Source organism: Procambarus clarkii, chromosome 27 (genome assembly GCF_040958095.1).
Source record: "Procambarus clarkii isolate CNS0578487 chromosome 27, FALCON_Pclarkii_2.0, whole genome shotgun sequence".
NCBI classification, from domain to species: Eukaryota; Metazoa; Arthropoda; class Malacostraca; order Decapoda; family Cambaridae; genus Procambarus; species Procambarus clarkii.
Window position 1 is genome coordinate 25,510,578 of NC_091176.1, and position 17,449 is coordinate 25,528,026.

General features: G+C 44.9%; 2 protein-coding genes across 4 annotated transcripts in view; both read left to right on the forward strand.

Moving 5' to 3' along the window:
- Positions 1 to 17,449, forward strand: part of Mip (Myoinhibiting peptide precursor) — a 139,295-nt gene that overhangs the window by 81,985 nt on the left and 39,861 nt on the right. The window lies entirely within an intron of this gene.
- On the forward strand, positions 6,290 to 7,192 carry LOC123762516 (involucrin-like). The gene has a single exon (XM_045749013.2). It carries the CDS (start codon positions 6,290 to 6,292, stop codon positions 7,190 to 7,192), a length of 903 nt encoding a protein of 300 aa, XP_045604969.2.

A 17,449-nucleotide genomic window follows, 5' to 3' on the forward strand; every position in this document is an offset into this window, starting at 1 on the left:
ATGGCCAGTTACGCCTTATATGTTTAAGGTGTTGCACAATCTTGGGTCCTTAAATGTTGATAGAATTGTTCCTCAACGTGCTTATTGTCCCTCAGCTTTTCAACGGGGCTATATTGCACGCCCTGCCATATTTCCTGCCCTGGAAACACAAACCGTAACTATCTCTATTTTCTGCTTGTTACAACTTGTAATAAAGTTGTTACATCTTGGCTTAACTTGTTTATGACGAATTAGAACGTTGTTACAACTTGCTATATTGGTTGTTATAACTGGTTAGGTGGTGTTAAAACTTGTTCGAACATTGTACCAACGGCGTAGTTTCGGTGTGTGTTTGGCGAGTGGTCCCTCTAATATTTTCGGTGTAAATTATCACGTATCTCTCACGACTGCAGGCTCTAAGGAATGCAGGTTTAAACATTCCAAGTGGTCCCAATATTACAGATGTTTTATTCAGGTGATTTGGGCATAGAGAAGACCTTTGCTCGTTTTTCAGGTCAACGATTTCTTGAAAGAAGTTGTTACTGTGCAACAATATTCTACTCTAGAAAGCATCGGTGTCTTAAAAAGTAAGACCCCTTCATCTCTTGTTTGAAAGGTTCTCGTTATCCAACCTGCCATTTATCTTACAGGTTGTGACAGCCACTTTAATGTGTTCTTTAAAGGTCAGGTCTTCCGACGTGATTACTCATAAATCTTTTATATTGTCTTTTCGTTCTACAGTGTGATTTACCCGCTTCGTAAAGGTGGTTTTCGTTTCGATATTTTTGTTGTCTCCATAGAGCAGCTGCTGGAACTTGTCTCGTTAAATTCATTGTATTTTGTGGCCTATTGGAAGACTGGATTTACATTAGTTTGGAGATTTGCTCTGTTCTCGGTTCTATCGATTTTTATGAAAAAACTCATGTTATCTGCAACACAGTGACAGGGAGCTGTAGTTTCTGGTCCTGTCAGTGTCCGACACGAGGACAATTACTGGCTTTCTTCAGCACTCGGAGTGTTACAAGCCCGTTGGGCTTCATCACTTAGCACGTACACCATTAACGACCAGTGAAGCAAGGTTGGCCATTTGCCAATTATCCCAGCCCGTCCTCATAAACATTTGCCAAATGGTCGTTAATCCAGCCATCAAACCCCCCATCCTCTTTATGACTGCAAATCACTTTACACACGACGCTCAACTAATGATATTCGAACTTTTCTCAAACCCACTCACCGCAAATACAAGTAATTGTCAAGAAAACCATAAAACCTAAAATAACTTAACTACGCACAAATTTTAATGTATAATTATATTCATTTATGTTTAGGAAAATATCGATTTTAAATATAGAGTAGATTATATGAAGGCGGGCGTGAGGCTGGAGGAGCCGGGCCTGACCTGGGTAACTTATTCGCTGTGTTCTACAAGTGTGATAAAATACAATTGTTTACGATTCGTGATTTTGGAATGATTTTAGGTGTGAGTCTCCCGCAGTCTTCAATAGACCCAACACGTGGTTGTAGGCCTATCGCCCACGGGAGGCCTATTAAATCCACTTCAAGAGCTTACTGACCATCAAGCTAGTAACTATAATCTTGAACACAGTCCAGGACTAAATGTATAATGTATGATATTCGAACTTTTCTCAAACCCACTCACCGCAAATACATATATTCTCTGTGAGTTTACATCGAGAAGCTTGGTATACCTTTGTGTATAGTGAGGTATATCTCTGTGCATAGTGAGGTATACCTCTCTGTATAGTGAGGTATACCTCTCACTATAGAGTGTCAGGGAAAATACCGACGTATGGTAACCTTACGGTGAAGTTAACCACTACGCTGTAAGGTTACCATACACTTTACTCGCCTCTCTCTCTCTCTCTCTCTCTCTCTCTCTCTCTCTCTCTCTCTCTCTCTCTCTCTCTCTCTCTCTCTCTCCATCATTACCATCTCTTCTCCATCCACCCTTCACCATATCCTGTCTCTCCCTGCCTCCCTTCCCACTGCCTCCTTCCCTTCCCGTCTCATGCCCCTGCTTACCTCCCCTTCCTTTCCCCTCTGCTTCCTTCCCCTCCTTCCCCCTCTGCTTCCTTCCCCTCCTTGCCCCTCTCTCTCTCCAACCCTCCTTCTCTACTCGCCCATATTTAAGCACTCTCCTCACGCGCGTGCAGCAGTGAGGGGCGCCGGGGTGGCCGAGAGCGACTCACTCCCACCTTGCTGGGTTGGAATACCACTTGCCACCCAATGGGGGAAAAAAAGGGGCAATGCAAGTACAGTCGGGTTCGTTTTCGACTTAAAATCGAAAAATCCGGGTTCGAATCCCGGGCGGGAAGGAAATGGTTGAACGCGTTTTCTATCACCTAATGCATCTGTTCACCTAGCAGGAAATAGGTACCTAGGATGTTGTTGTTGTTTTAGATTCAGCTATAGACGTAAATGGCAGCTTTCTCAAAACTCAAATGTGTCAACTTTGAGAAGGAGAAAAATGCCCATTTCCTTGAACATTATATTGTAGAAATGTCCCATATTGACTTTTGTCCCCCTGGGTTAATGCTCAACTCTGTAAATACTCTCTGAATACTGGAACACTTGATGATATACACTTGATGAATACTGGAACACTTGATGATATACACTTGATGAATACTGGAACACTTGATGAATACTGGAACACTTGATGAATACTGGAACACTTGATGAATACTGGAACACTTGATGATATACACTTGATGATATACACTTGATGAATACTGGAACACTTGATGATATACACTTGATGAATACTGGAACACTTGATGATATACACTTGATGAATACTGGAACACTTGATGATATACACTTGATGAATACTGGAACACTTGATGATATACACTTGATGAATACTGGAACACTTGATGATATACACTTGATGAATACTGGAACACTTGATGATATACACTTGATGAATACTGGAACACTTGATGAATACTGGAACACTTGATGAATACTGGAACACTTGATGAATACTGGAACACTTGATGATATACACTTGATGAATACTGGAACACTTGATGATATACACTTCATGATATACACTTGATGAATACTGGAACACTTGATGATATACACTTCATGATATACACTTGATGAATACTGGAACACTTGATGATATACACTTGATGAATACTGGAACACTTGATGAATACTGGAACACTTGATGATATACACTTGATGATATACACTTGATGAATACTGGAACACTTGATGATATACACTTGATGAATACTGGAACACTTGATGATATACACTTGATGAATACTGGAACACTTGTACCATGTATGTGATATAGCTAAATCATGAGTTTGTAAAAGCATCATAATCACCATCTGTTGTTAAATGCTTAATCTATAACACTTCTCTCACTTCTCTCTATAACAGCTATCTTACCCTATCAAAGTGAGGCGTAAATATATATGTGTATATGTATATGTATGTACTCACCTAGTTGTGCTTGCGGGGGCTGAGCTCTGGCTCTTTGGTCCCGCATGTGTACAAACATAAATACATACATATGCAGGACCAAATTATGTACATATGTATTCACCTAGTTGTATTCATCTAGTTGTGCTTGCGTGGGGTTAAGCTCTGCTCTTTCGGCCCGCCTCTCAACTGTTAATCAATCAACTGTTACTAACTACTAGCTAAATAATATTTTTCACACACACACACACACACACACACACACACACACACACACACACACACACACACACACACACACACACACACAAGGGGCCTCGTAGCCTGGTGGATAGCGCGCAGGACTCGTAATTCTGTGGCGCGGGTTCGATTCCCGCACGAGGCAGAAACAAATGGGCAAAGTTTCTTTCACCCTAAGTGCCCCTGTTACCTAGCAGTAAATAGGTACCTGGGAGTTAGTCAGCTGTCACGGGCTGCTTCCTGGGGTGTGTGTGTGGTGTGGAAAAAAAAAAAAAAAAAAAAAAAAAGGTAGTTAGTAAACAGTTGATTGACAGTTGAGAGGCGGGCCGAAAGAGCAAAGCTCAACCCCCACAAAAACACAACTAGTAAACACACAACTAGTAAACACACACACACACAAACACACACACACACACACACACAGGAAGCAGCCCGTAACAGCTGTCTAACCACGGACCACAGGATTACGAGCCCAGCGCGCTGTCCACTCAGCTACCAGACCCCCTAACCCCAGACCATGTGTATATGTATGTATGTATGTATGTGTATATGTGTGACCTAATTAGAATAGCATTGCACCTTTGTTATCACACATTAATCACATTCTATGTAAAAAATTGGAACTCTGTCTATATAGGAGTGACGTAAATGGATGACCCCCGTCCATGGATGACTGTCTATCACACCTCTACCCCCGTCCTTGGATGACTGTATATCACACCTCTACCCCCGTCCATGGATGACTGTCTATCACACCTCTACCCCCGTCCATGGACGAGAGAGGAAAATATATAAATGCTGGTTACCATTGTAAATAATCACGTCTATGATAAAAAATTATTCAAATTAAAAACCTTACCCCCGCTGTTCTCCCTCCACTCCCCCCCCCTCCCCTCTCCCCACTCCCCATCTCCTCCCCCCTACCCCACCCCTACACTCCCCCCCCCTCCCCTAATCCCTCACTGACTCTAACAACTTGCCCTTCCCATACTGAAGTCCCTATCAATAACACGAAGTCCCCCCTTAACAACGTATCGAGTCTCGCCCTTGCGTCAAGGGGCGATAAGGTCGGTATCCCATTAAGCCCGGCCCGGGCCCGCTAACCTGGATAAAAGGCCGATCTCGCAAGCGCTCCTCAACGCTGTATTATACACTAACCTATTGTAGTACAAGACTATTGTACCGTGGGAGGGGGTATTAATAGATCGTGGAAATATAATGGGATTAATAGATTTGGGAGAAATAATGGTGTAATATAGTGGAGGAAATAGATTTGGGAAATAGATTGGGGAATAATATATTATATTAGAGGTAATAATAGGCTGTGGTAATAGATTAGTGAGTTACAGATTAGAGGGTAATATACTGGAGTGTAATATATCAGGATAATAGTCTGAGGTATATTATTAAATGGAAGTGGTAATAGAGTGGGAAGGGGAGACGACTGGGAGGCCTAACAGATTGGGAGGATTAATAGGTTAATAGGGAAATAGATTGGAAGGGGTAATAAACAGGTAGGGGGCAATAGAGTGGGTGAAGTAACAGATTGGGAGGACTAATAGATTAGGAGGAGTAATTGATTAGGAAGAGTAATAGAGCTGGAATAATATATATTAGCGTGAGCAATAGATCATCTTGGCTATCAAAGCAATACTGTTTTATTTAATCGCGGTTTCTATTTCTAGGCCGCATAATTATCTGTGTCTAATTGTTCTATTGATTTCTTCTATGGACACGTGTATATTTAGCTCTGCTTTTTCCTACTCTTCTATCCGGCCCGAGGAGCTGGAAGAGACCAAAAGAAAAACAAAATAATTCCATTTAAAAAAATGATGTTTTCTATTGATCAACTTGCACAAACACATAACGAAATGGATCTTCCATTTCAAAGGCGATTTCAACTTTTCGTTTTGTGATGTTTTTTGGGAACAATTATTAAATGAATTAGGAAAATAGACAAATATTTTCAATTTGTGTTTGTGCGTGTGTGACAAATGCCCCCCCCCCCACCCCAAGCGATGGGTGTTGAGGGGGATTAGTTCTCTAGAACTAAACCCCCTCAACACTCCCCGGCTGAATGTGTCAAGAGGATTAATCCCCAGGTTGTGGGTGTCAAGGGGATTAATCCCCAGGTTGTGGGTGTCAAGGAGGGTTGGTCTCCAAGCAGTGAGTGTTAAGGGTATTGTCTCCAAGCGGTAGGTGCCAAAGGGCATTCATCTCCAGGCGCTGGGTTTCTGGTTTACTGAGTTGTTGCAAGTACTGGGTCTCCAGGTGACTGGTCTCCAAGCACTGGGTCTCCAGGTGACTGGTCTCCAAGTACTGGGTCTCCAGGTGACTGGTCTCCAAGTACTGGGTCTCCAGGTGACTGGTCTCCAAGTACTGGGTCTCCAGGTGACTGGTTTCCAAGTACTGGGTCTCCAGGTGACTGGTCTCCAAGTACTGGGTCTCCAGGTGACTGGTCTCCAAAAGCTGGGTCTCCAGGTTGGATGAATCAAGGGGGCCAGTCTCCAACGATCACTATTGATTAATATACACAATAGCTTGTGGCCCAGAGCTTCTTAACCGGAGCTCCTGGCGATAACGCCCCCTCGAGGGCGACATCAATCTCATGTCCATCAGTATAATCAATGAAGACCCCCAGGACACCTTAGAACACCTCAGGACACCTCAGGACCCCTCAGGACACTTCAGGACCCCTCAGGACACCTCAGGACACCTCAGGACACCTCAGGACACCTCAGGACCCCTCATAACACCTCAGGACCCCTCAGAATACCTCAGGACACCTCAGGACCCCTCAGGACCCCTCAGGACCCCTCAGGACACCTCAGGACCCCTCAGGACACCTCAAGACACCTCAGGACACCTCAGAATACCTCTGGACCTCTTAGGACACCTCAGGGCACCTCAGGACACCTCAGGACACCTCAGAATACCTCTGGACCTCTTAGGACACCTCAGGACACCTCAAGACACCTCAGGACACCTCAGAATACCTCTGGACCTCTTAGGACACCTCAGGGCACCTCAGGACACCTCAGGACACCTCAGAACACCTCAGGACACCTCAGGACACCTCAGGACCCCTCAGGACCCCTCAAGAAACCCCAGGACACCTCAGGACCCCTCAGGACACGTCAGAACACCTCAGGACACTTCAGGACCCCTCAGGACACCTCAGGACCCCGCAGGACACCTCAGGACACCTCAGGACACCTCAGGACACCTCAGGACCCCTCAGGACACCTCAAGATCCCTTAGGAGCCCTCAGAACACCTCAGGACACCTCAGGACACCTCAGAACACCTCAGGACACCTCAGGACACCTCAGGACCCCTCAGGACCCCTCAAGAAACCCCAGGACACCTCAGGACCCCTCAGGACACGTCAGAACACCTCAGGACACTTCAGGACCCCTCAGGACACCTCAGGACCCCTCAGGACACCTCAGGACACCTCAGGACACCTCAGGACACCTCAGGACCCCTCAGGACACCTCAAGATCCCTTAGGAGCCCTCAGAACACCTCAGGACACCTCAGGACACCTCAGAACACCTCAGGACACCTCAGGACACCTCAGGACCCCTCAGGACCCCTCAAGATACCCCAGGACACCTCAGGACCCCTCAGGACACGTCAGAACACCTCAGGACACCTCAGGACACCTCAGGACCCCTCAGGACACCTCAAGATCCCTTAGGAGCCCTCAGAACACCTCAGGACACCTCAGGACACCTCAGAACACCTCAGGACACCTCAGGACACCTCAGGACCCCTCAGGACCCCTCAAGATACCCCAGGACACCTCAGGACCCCTCAGGACACGTCAGAACACCTCAGGACACTTCAGGACCCCTCAGGACACCTCAGGACCCCTCAGGACACCTCAGGACACCTCAGGACACCTCAGGACACCTCAGGACCCCTCAGGACACCTCAAGATCCCTTAGGAGCCCTCAGAACACCTCAGGACACCTCAGGACACCTCAGAATACCTCAGGACACCTCAGGACACCTCAGAATACCTCAGGACACCTCAGAACACCTCAAGACACCTCAGGACACCTCAGAATACCTCTGGACCTCTTAGGACACCTCAGGGCACCTCAGGACACCTCAGGACACCTCAGGACACCTCAGAACACCTCAAGACACCTCAGGACGCCTCAGAATACCTTAAGACACCTCAGGACACCTCAGAACACCCCAGGAAGATTCTCAAAGATTCTTTAAGGTGTCCCCTCTGGACATCTTCAGACACTTCAGAACATTTCTGAACACCTTCAGAGACAATTTTATTTGGATTATCTAAAACTGCCGATTTGAAGATAATATTATAACAAGAATAACTAGAAAAGTATAAAGGAAAGAAGAAAAATAAAGACATTAAGAAGAGAAAAGAGAATAAGAATAAAGAGAAGAATAAGAATAAAGAGAAGAATAAGAACGAGAATAAAGAGAATAAGTAGAACAATATTTGCTACTTTTTAATATATTTTGAATTTTTCTCGTGTTGTCTTGTGTTTTTTCAGGTGGAGGTTCCACGGGGGAGGGGCTGCATACTCGAGAAAGGGTCTCACGTGGGTTTGATATATTATCAGACAGGCTCATTTGTCCAAATTTTTTGGGGTTATGCGTACTCGTAAGTCTTATATATTTTCTGATTCATGAATCAGAGTTTCCTCCAGTCTGTACTGATGCACGGATAAACCTACTCCTACTCTTATCAACATAACTTTACATTTGTCTGAATTGAAGTTCAGTAGCCATGTCTTAAGTGTTTGTAACTTTCTTTGAAGCCTTTTACAGTCTTCTGTCCTGATTCGTCTTATTAGTTTTGTATTACTAATACAAAACATAATTAACATAGATACGAGGGTGCGTATCTCCTGTGCCCAGCCCAGTGTGCTGGTCACAGGGTACAGTACGGGGCGCACGGTACCCACCCTTGTGGTACTCCTGCTGATACCTCTCTTCTCTCTTATATCTCCCCCCTCTCACTGTGTGCCTGTGTTTCCTTACTGAGAGGTACTTCTTAGCTGTCATTACCACACTCTGGACCCACAAACCTGCTGGTCTAACTTGAATAACATTGTCTTGTGCGGGTCATGCTCTCCGACGACCGAGGAAGATTCAGCTTGGCCTTCCCACAATCTCTTATTTGATTTCCGTCATGTTGTTGAAGATCTCTCATAAATTTGTCAAGCATGATTTTCCTTCATTGAATCCATGTTAGAATTTCGAAGCAGAATTCAGCAGTTCCGTGTATTTTATAAGCCTCCATTGGATCAGTCTCTCCCTTCTTAGGAAACATACTTACCATTTTCCAACAGTCTGGCAGCTTTCCTTTTTCCAGAAAAAGTCAAATATTAGAGCACTTGTTCACAATACTTCCGCTGCCACTTTTAGTATCCGCAGTGAGAGCCTGTCTGGGGAGACTGTTTCATTACATCCGGTATAGTAGTACTTGTATTGCTGCTATATATCATATAGCTACTATACACCACCGTGATATATCAAGTGGGGCACCTGTTCTCTTAGACGTGTCAGCTCTAGGAACACGTTACAAACCAGATTAATAACAAAAAATCCATCTTAAAATTAAGTTTAAACCTTCGCACATTTCTTAATCTTTTCCAGTGACTACACCCACCGTGAGTGTAGTGTGATCACCTGGTCGTTCACCGTCGTCCTCTTGGTATAGGTGTGGCGCAGGTCACAGTAGCTGTTGTGTCAGTCTCATCCTGCCTCACCGCCGCTCTCACGGGCCCAATATAATCCTTCCTCGTTCTTTTACCTAAGTTGTGATGCCCGTCTGTTCTGTGCGCTTAGTGCTGCTTCCTTACTCTTTACCTTCATAGGAGGGAGGGGAATTATGGAAGGGAATAGAGGGAGGGGAATTATGGAAGGGAATAGAGGGAGGGGAAATAAAGAAGGGAATATAAAATAGTGAAGCAGCAGCAGCAACAAATAAAATTAAATGCAGTTTCCAGAGCATGAGAAGCCGGTTGCTGAGGCCCCACAGAGCAAGGTCACGCTACACTCATCTTCACCCCACAGAGAGCCGTCTTGAGGCACACTCCTCAATACTCCATCTTAACTTGATCTAAAAAAAATAACAATTGGGAAATTCGGCGACTCTCTTAAGAATTTGAATATCCTGCTTATACTACAAGAAGCTACAATACGGAGGCCCCGGGCGACCGACCAACACCTCCAATAGGCTAATCAAGAAGGTGTGTATCTCTCTGTCTGGTAATTAGTGCGGTTAATGGCTTGACTAATTGAAATTCTGAAGCGCTGAATGCAAGACAAAAAGTAAAGAGGAGTTCTTGAAGGTGTTTGTGGGGTTGTGGTGATGGTGGTGTTGTGGTGATGGTGTTGTGGTGATGGTGTTGTGGTGATGGTGTTGTGGTGATGGTGGTGTTGTGGTGATGGTGGTGTTGTGGTGATGGTGGTGTTGTGGTGATGGTGTTGTGGTGATGGTGGTGTTGTGGTGATGGTGTTGTGGTGATGGTGGTGTTGTGGTGATGGTGTTGTGGTGATGGTGGTGTTGTGGTGATGGTGTTGTGGTGATGGTGTTGTGGTGATGGTGGTGTTGTGGTGATGGTGGGGTTGTGGTGGGGTTGTGGTGATGGTGGGGTTGTGGTGATGGTGGGGTTGTGGTGATGGTGGGGTTGTGGTGATGGTGTTGTGGTGATGGTGTTGTGGTGATGGTGTTGTGGTGATGGTGGTGTTGTGGTGATGGTGTTGTGGTGATAGTGTTGTGGTGATGGTGTTGTGGTGATGGTGGGGTTGTGGTGATGGTGGTGTTGTGGTGATGGTGGGGTTGTGGTGATGGTGGGGTTGTGGTGATGGTGGGGTTGTGGTGATGGGGGGGTTGTGGTGATGGTGGGGTTGTGGTGATGGTGTTGTGGTGATGGTGTTGTGGTGATGGTGTTGTGGTGATTGTGTTGTGGTGATAGTGTTGTGATGGTGTTGTGGTGATGGTGTTGTGGTGATGGTGTTGTGGTGATTGTGTTGTGGTGATAGTGTTGTGATGGTGTTGTGGTGATGGTGTTGTGGTGATAGTGTTGTGATGGTGTTGTGGTGATGGTGTTGTGGTGATAGTGTTGTGGTGATGGTGTTGTGGTGATGGTGTTGTGGTGATGGTGTTGTGGTGATGGGGTTGTGGTGATGGGGGGGTTGTGGTGATGGGGGGGGGGTTGTGGTGATGGTGTTGTGGTGATGGGGTTGTGGTGATGGGGTTGTGGTGATGGTGTTGTGGTGATGGTGGTGTTGTGGTGATGATGTTGTGGTGATGGTGTTTTTGTGGTGATGGTGTTGTCGTGATGGTGTTTTTGTGGTGATGATGTTGTGGTGATGGGGTTGTAGTGATGGTGGAGTCGTGGTAACGATGGGGTCGTGGTGATGGTTGGGGTTGTGGTGATGGAGGGGGGTTGTGGTGTAGGTGGGGGTTGTGGTAATAGTGGGGTTGTAGTGATGTTGGGGTCGTAGTGGGTGGGGGTCGTTGTGGGTTGGGGATCATGGTGAGGGTGTGGGTCTTGATGAATGTGATGGTGGGGTCGTGGTGACTGTCATGAGTGTGATGGAGTGTGGTGGAGTGTGGTGGTGCTGGAGGAGTACAGTGCACCTGGTCCTATGAAGCTGTAGGACTTCTGGAGTATACCAACGGTGGTTTCAGATTCAGTGTTGGGCTTGAGAACTATCAATCGCGGTTGGGTTATGTAGACCACCACAAGGACCTGCTGACCAACCAGCTAATATAGTTATATCCCTCAGCCCTATCCTTCAGCTCTACGCTTAACCACCCATTCATACCCAGTGTCCAGCACCGGGATATTCACACGTCAACAAAACCATTTTTTTATATTTTCACTCAGAGGGATTTTCCGCGGGACGAGAAGCTGGCGTCGCAGGATTATACGAAGCTTCAACGTCGATACAATAGCCATTGTAATTCCCGGCGTTTACCGTCACTGTGATCGTCGGACCAATTCGTCGTCTTAACTCCGAGGACTCACTTCCCAAGCGGCGCCTCGCCTCTATATACACCTCCGGGAGGGTTTGTTTGTTTCCGTTTCTGGTGAGAAATGCAAGCGTTCTATTGGTAATCGATGCGCAAGCTGGAGGGAAGTTAGCAGCAGGAGGCGACAATGGTCCCGGTGGTGGAGTCCTCTTGTTGCTGGTTCTGTGGCGAGGAGGCCGTCTTAGGCAGGGGGGGGGAGTCTTAAGACCCTTAGCCAGTCTTAAGATCCCTAGCCAGTCTTAAGATCCCTAGCCAGTCTTATGCAGAAGGACGAGTCTTTCAACCACATTTGGAATTCATGTTTATCCCGTACGTTCTATATTTTAAAACGTAAACTTGTGGAGTCATCAAACACATACAAGACAAAACTGAAGAAATTAAATTGAGCAGAAAATTCTTTGTAAAATAAAACATTCAGCTACTCTTAATTTCTTATCGCACAAGTTAGTTGAAGAGCATCAAAGTGTATCACCGGAGTGCTGGCTTTTGTCCCATCCACGTTCCCAGGCTGAAGAGATCCCACACCTGACGTTCCCACACCTGACGTTCCCACACCTGACGTTCCCACACCTGACGTTCCCACACCTGACGTTCCCACACCTGACGTTCCCACACCTGACGTGCCCACACCTGACCGTCCCTCAACCAACACATACAAATAACCTGCACACTCCTCATAGTGGTCGTTCCAGTCAGGTCTAAAATCAGACAAAAAAATGTAACTTATACGTCATCGCTACTCTATAAGCAAACCTAACTTAACCTAACCTAACCCATTCTAACCTAACGAAAACGTGTTATATATATATATATATATATATATATATATATATATATATATATATATATATATATATATATATATATATATATATATAGATAGATAGATAGATAGATAGATAGATAGATAGATATGTGCGGAGGGGGGAGCGAGGCCGCTGCGATATGGTCCTGGGATAGGTTCGTCTGAGTCTTTCTCTACTTTCCTCTTTCTCTCTCCCCCCCTCCCCCCATCTCTCACTCTCTTTCTCTCCTTCTCACTCTCTTTCCCCCCTCCATTTTCTCCCTCTCCCCCCTCCCCTCTCTCCCTCCCCTCAGCAAGTCGCCCAGAATGATTCCTGAGTTCAGACGATACATAACAAGTGTCACCCATTCATTAGTAAATGAAGAGGTTTGTCAGAGCACTTCAACTCGGAGCTCGAGTGCCTTGAACTGCATTATCTCCGCACGCACTCAGATAACTCCTCCTCCACCCAGAGCTATACTGTAAGTTCAATACTGTCACGCAAGGTTCAATAACACAACATTGACCACATTCAGCAGACAATATTGACCACATTCAGCAGACAATATTGACCACATTCAGCAGACAATATTGACCACATTCAGCAGACAATATTGACCACATTCAGCAGACAATATTGACCACATTCAGCAGACAATATTGACCACATTCAGCAGACAATATTGACCACATTCAGCAGACAATATTGACCACATTCAGCAGACAACATTGACCACATTCAGCAGACAATATTGACCACATTCAGCAGACAATATTGACCACATTCAGCAGACAATATTGACCACATTCAGCAGACAACATTGACCACATTCAGCAGACAATATTGACCACATTCAGCAGACAACATTGACCACATTCAGCAGACAATATTGACCACATTCAGCAGACAATATTGACCACATTCAGCAGACAATATTGACCACATTCAGCAGACAACATTGACCACATTCAGCAGACAACATTGACCACATTCAGCAGACAATATTGACCACATTCAGCAGACAATATTGACCACATTCAGCAGACAATATTGACCACATTCAGCAAATAATATTGACCACATTCAGCAGACAACATTGACCACATTCAGCAGACAATACTGACCACATTCAGCAGACAATACTGACCACACTCAGCAGACAATATTGACCACATTCAGCAGACAATATTGACCACATTCAGCAGACAATATTGACCACATTTAGCAGACAACATTGACCACATTTAGCAGACAACATTGACCACACTCAGCAGACAATATTGACCACACTCAGCAGACAACATTGACCACACTCAGCAGACAACATTGACCACACTCAGCAGACAACATTGACCACACTCAGCAGACAACATTGACCACACTCAGCAGACAACATTGACCACACTCAGCAGACAATATTGACCACATTCAGCAGACAACATTGACCACATTCAGCAGACAACATTGACCACATTCAGCAGACAACATTGACCACATTCAGCAGATAACACTGACCACATTCAGCAGGCAAATAACTGACAATTAATGTTTCATACGGAATAAAAAAAAATTCTCATATATAAATTAATATTGTTGTATATTTCTGGTTCATGGCCAGTTAGCCCTGGGAAAGGTTAGGTGAGGTGTTTTGGTAACGCTGATTTAGGGAGTGTTGGTACATGCAGACTTTTAGCATGTTACCATATAACTATAAGTCAGTATTAGACTATAAGTCATATAAAGACTTTTGTAGATGTTAATTACGTCATTATTTGACTTATGCGTCGTGAACCCAACGACGTTTTGATGATGAGGGGGAGTGGTACTCACTGAGCGGGGGAGGGTGGTACTCATTGAAGGGGGAGGGTGGTACTCATTGAGCGGGGGAGGGTGGTACTCATTGAAGGGGGAGGGGGGGGAGACCCCGTAGCACTTGACTGTGTATGGTCCTGTGATGAGGTAAAGCATCCCTGTGTGCCTGGAAGATGAAAGAGATCTAAGACCGGGAGGAAGACTGTTGCAGCATCTTTCAGAACCTAGCGTAGTTTGAGTAGATCATTTCTCGACTGGTATAGTGCTTCTTTTCCTAACTTTCATTTAAGTTAAGTGGTGGTAGTTAAAACACTCTTTGATAGTCTTTCATCTATGGTGTTATGTCCACACCCGCTGGATACAGCACCGTGCTAATTTACAGCATAATTAATTTACAGGCAAGCGCCCGCTCACACACACACACACACACACACACACACACACACACACACACACACACACACACACACACACACACACACCATTACGTAGAAATATATGGTCCAAACACCACATCAGACCCTACAATTATTGCTCTAGCAACAAGTCATATACAATGGAATACTTGAGTGTCCGCAATTACTCTCGTATTCTTAACGCCAATTAATTTGTATAATTCAGTTTCTTTCTTCCTCTCTGAACATTGATCGCCTTTGTCGCACTTCTTAGCCTCTCTCTCTCTTCCCTCCTTTCTCCTCCCTCCTTGATTCTGTCATTCCTGTTATTCTCTCTCTCCCTCCTGTTACATCAGCGGGGTAATTACAACACTGAACGAGCCTCTCCCCGACCCCCGCCTCGTTAACTTCTCCCTCACCTCTCCCGTCTATCTGCGGACTGGCAACTCTACCTACTATCCCTAATGCCCTCCTGCCTATCCGCATGAAGAAAGGCTGTGATGTAGCAGACTAGGTCGCCTCCGCACGCCTGGCCACCGATATCTGCCTCAGTTACTTGGTCTATCAAGGGGGGTTCAATTGTACGATTAAAATAGACAAGTTCAGACTATATTTTAATTGTACAAGTGTTGGATGGAACACTGCTGAATAACCCGATGATTCTTATCCTTTCTACTCATTCACTCACTCACCCCTTCAAACCCTTCACTCACCCCCCTTCCTGTCCTCTCACCCCCCTTCCTCTCCCTCACCAACTCTCTCTTCTTCTTTATTATTGCAAGCGACGAAAGTTGAGTAGATGTGATCGATGGACATGTTTGTAGTAGCAATATATATGCTGATATCACCTCATACTTGCCTACTGAAGGAGCCATGCAGGTCTCCAGGTAAATACCCGACCTGGCCAGCGGGTATCGATCGAGTTGCCAATGTTTCTGATGATCCCAGTGAGGCCTTATATAGTTAATATGACATGACTTTGTGCATCGTTCTTTATCACAATATATATATATATATATATATATATATATATATATATATATATATATATATATATATATATATATATATATATATATATATATATATATATATATATACGTTGATGGGTCACCATTCTCAGGTATTTTAGCAAAGTGACGATTGCTTTCAAAGCCATGGATATATTTTTACTTTACATCGTTGGCAACTCATCCGATACGGGAGGATGAAAACAAAAAACAGCTGACTGCGGCCTCGGGTGCCTTCCATTCATGCTGTCTACAGGCAAGTGAGCGGCGCTCGGTCCTGTCATTCACGATGTCAAGGCATCGTGAATGACATGACGGCAAAATCAAGAACAGTAAACACTGCCTCAGATTCAGTGTTCACTTTGGAGCCAGCTGGTAACAAAGGTCTAATGCCTATTCATCCAATTCATCCAATCATCCAATCGTCAAATCATCCAATTCATCCAATCGTCAAATGAAGAGTGTTTACTAATGAAGAGCATCTTACACACACAACTCACAACACTGACGCAACCTGTCCTTCCCGCCAAGCTCACCTACATACATTCATCAACTTTAACATTCTGCGTAATAAAAATAAGTTTGTTCTCATATATAAATATTGTTAAATTATTAATTAAAATTCTATGTATAGTTAGGCGTACCTTAGTTTAGGTTAGATGTTTAGGTTCTGTTAGCAATTACTTACATTTGAAGTGGGTGAAGCATTTACAAAGTTACAATTCAGCAACCCGGGGAGCCGGTCGGCCGAGCGGACAGCACGCGGGACTTGTGATCCTGTGGTCCTGGGTTCGATCCCAGGCGCCGGCGAGAAACAATGGGCAGAGTTTCTTTCACCCTATGCCCCTGTTACCTAGCAGTAAAATAGGTACCTGGGTGTTAGTCAGCTGTCACGGGCTGCTGCCTGGGGGTGGAGGCCTGGTCGAGGACCGGGCCGCGGGGACACTAAAGCTCCGAAATCATCTCAAGATAACCTCAAGATAACCCGTCCTCGACTCAAGTCCATTACATTCAGCGGTCAACCCCACAGACGCATTCATAAATTTTAACATGCTGTTCATTCAAAACGGGAATTTTCTCAAGTATAAATTAATATTATAATATATTAACATATTGTGTATAAATAGGCATAGGTTAGGTTAGGTTAGGTGTTTAGGTTCTGTTGGCGATTATTTGTATTTGTAGTACGTGGGTGAAGCATTTACAGCGTTGTGATTCGAACAAAATTCGTCAGTGAAGCACTTGTTCCGGATATGTTCGAACGTCAGCAGTTGTGAGTCGTGTGTAAACCGCTTTTCATTCATAAACAGGGGGTTTGGCGGGTGCATGGAATCACTTTTGGATCTTTGTTTGGAGGATGGCTGAATTCAGACAGAGGTCGACAGCGGAGCACTGTTCGAAAACGGTTCGAACGTTATCAGTTGTAAGCAGCCCGTCCTCCGAACAAAGACTCAAAAGTGATTCCATGCTCCCGCCAAACCCCCTGTTTATGAATGAAAATCGGTTTACACACGACTCAACCGATTTCGTTCGAACACTTCCGGAACAAGTGCTTCACTGACGAATTTTGTTCGAACTACAACCCGGTAAATGCTTCACCCACGTTCTACAAATACAAATAATCGCCAACAGAGCCTAAACACCTAACATATGCCTATATATATACACAATATGCTAATATTTTATAATATTAATTTATATTTGCGAAAATTTCCGTTTTGAAGAAACAGCATGTA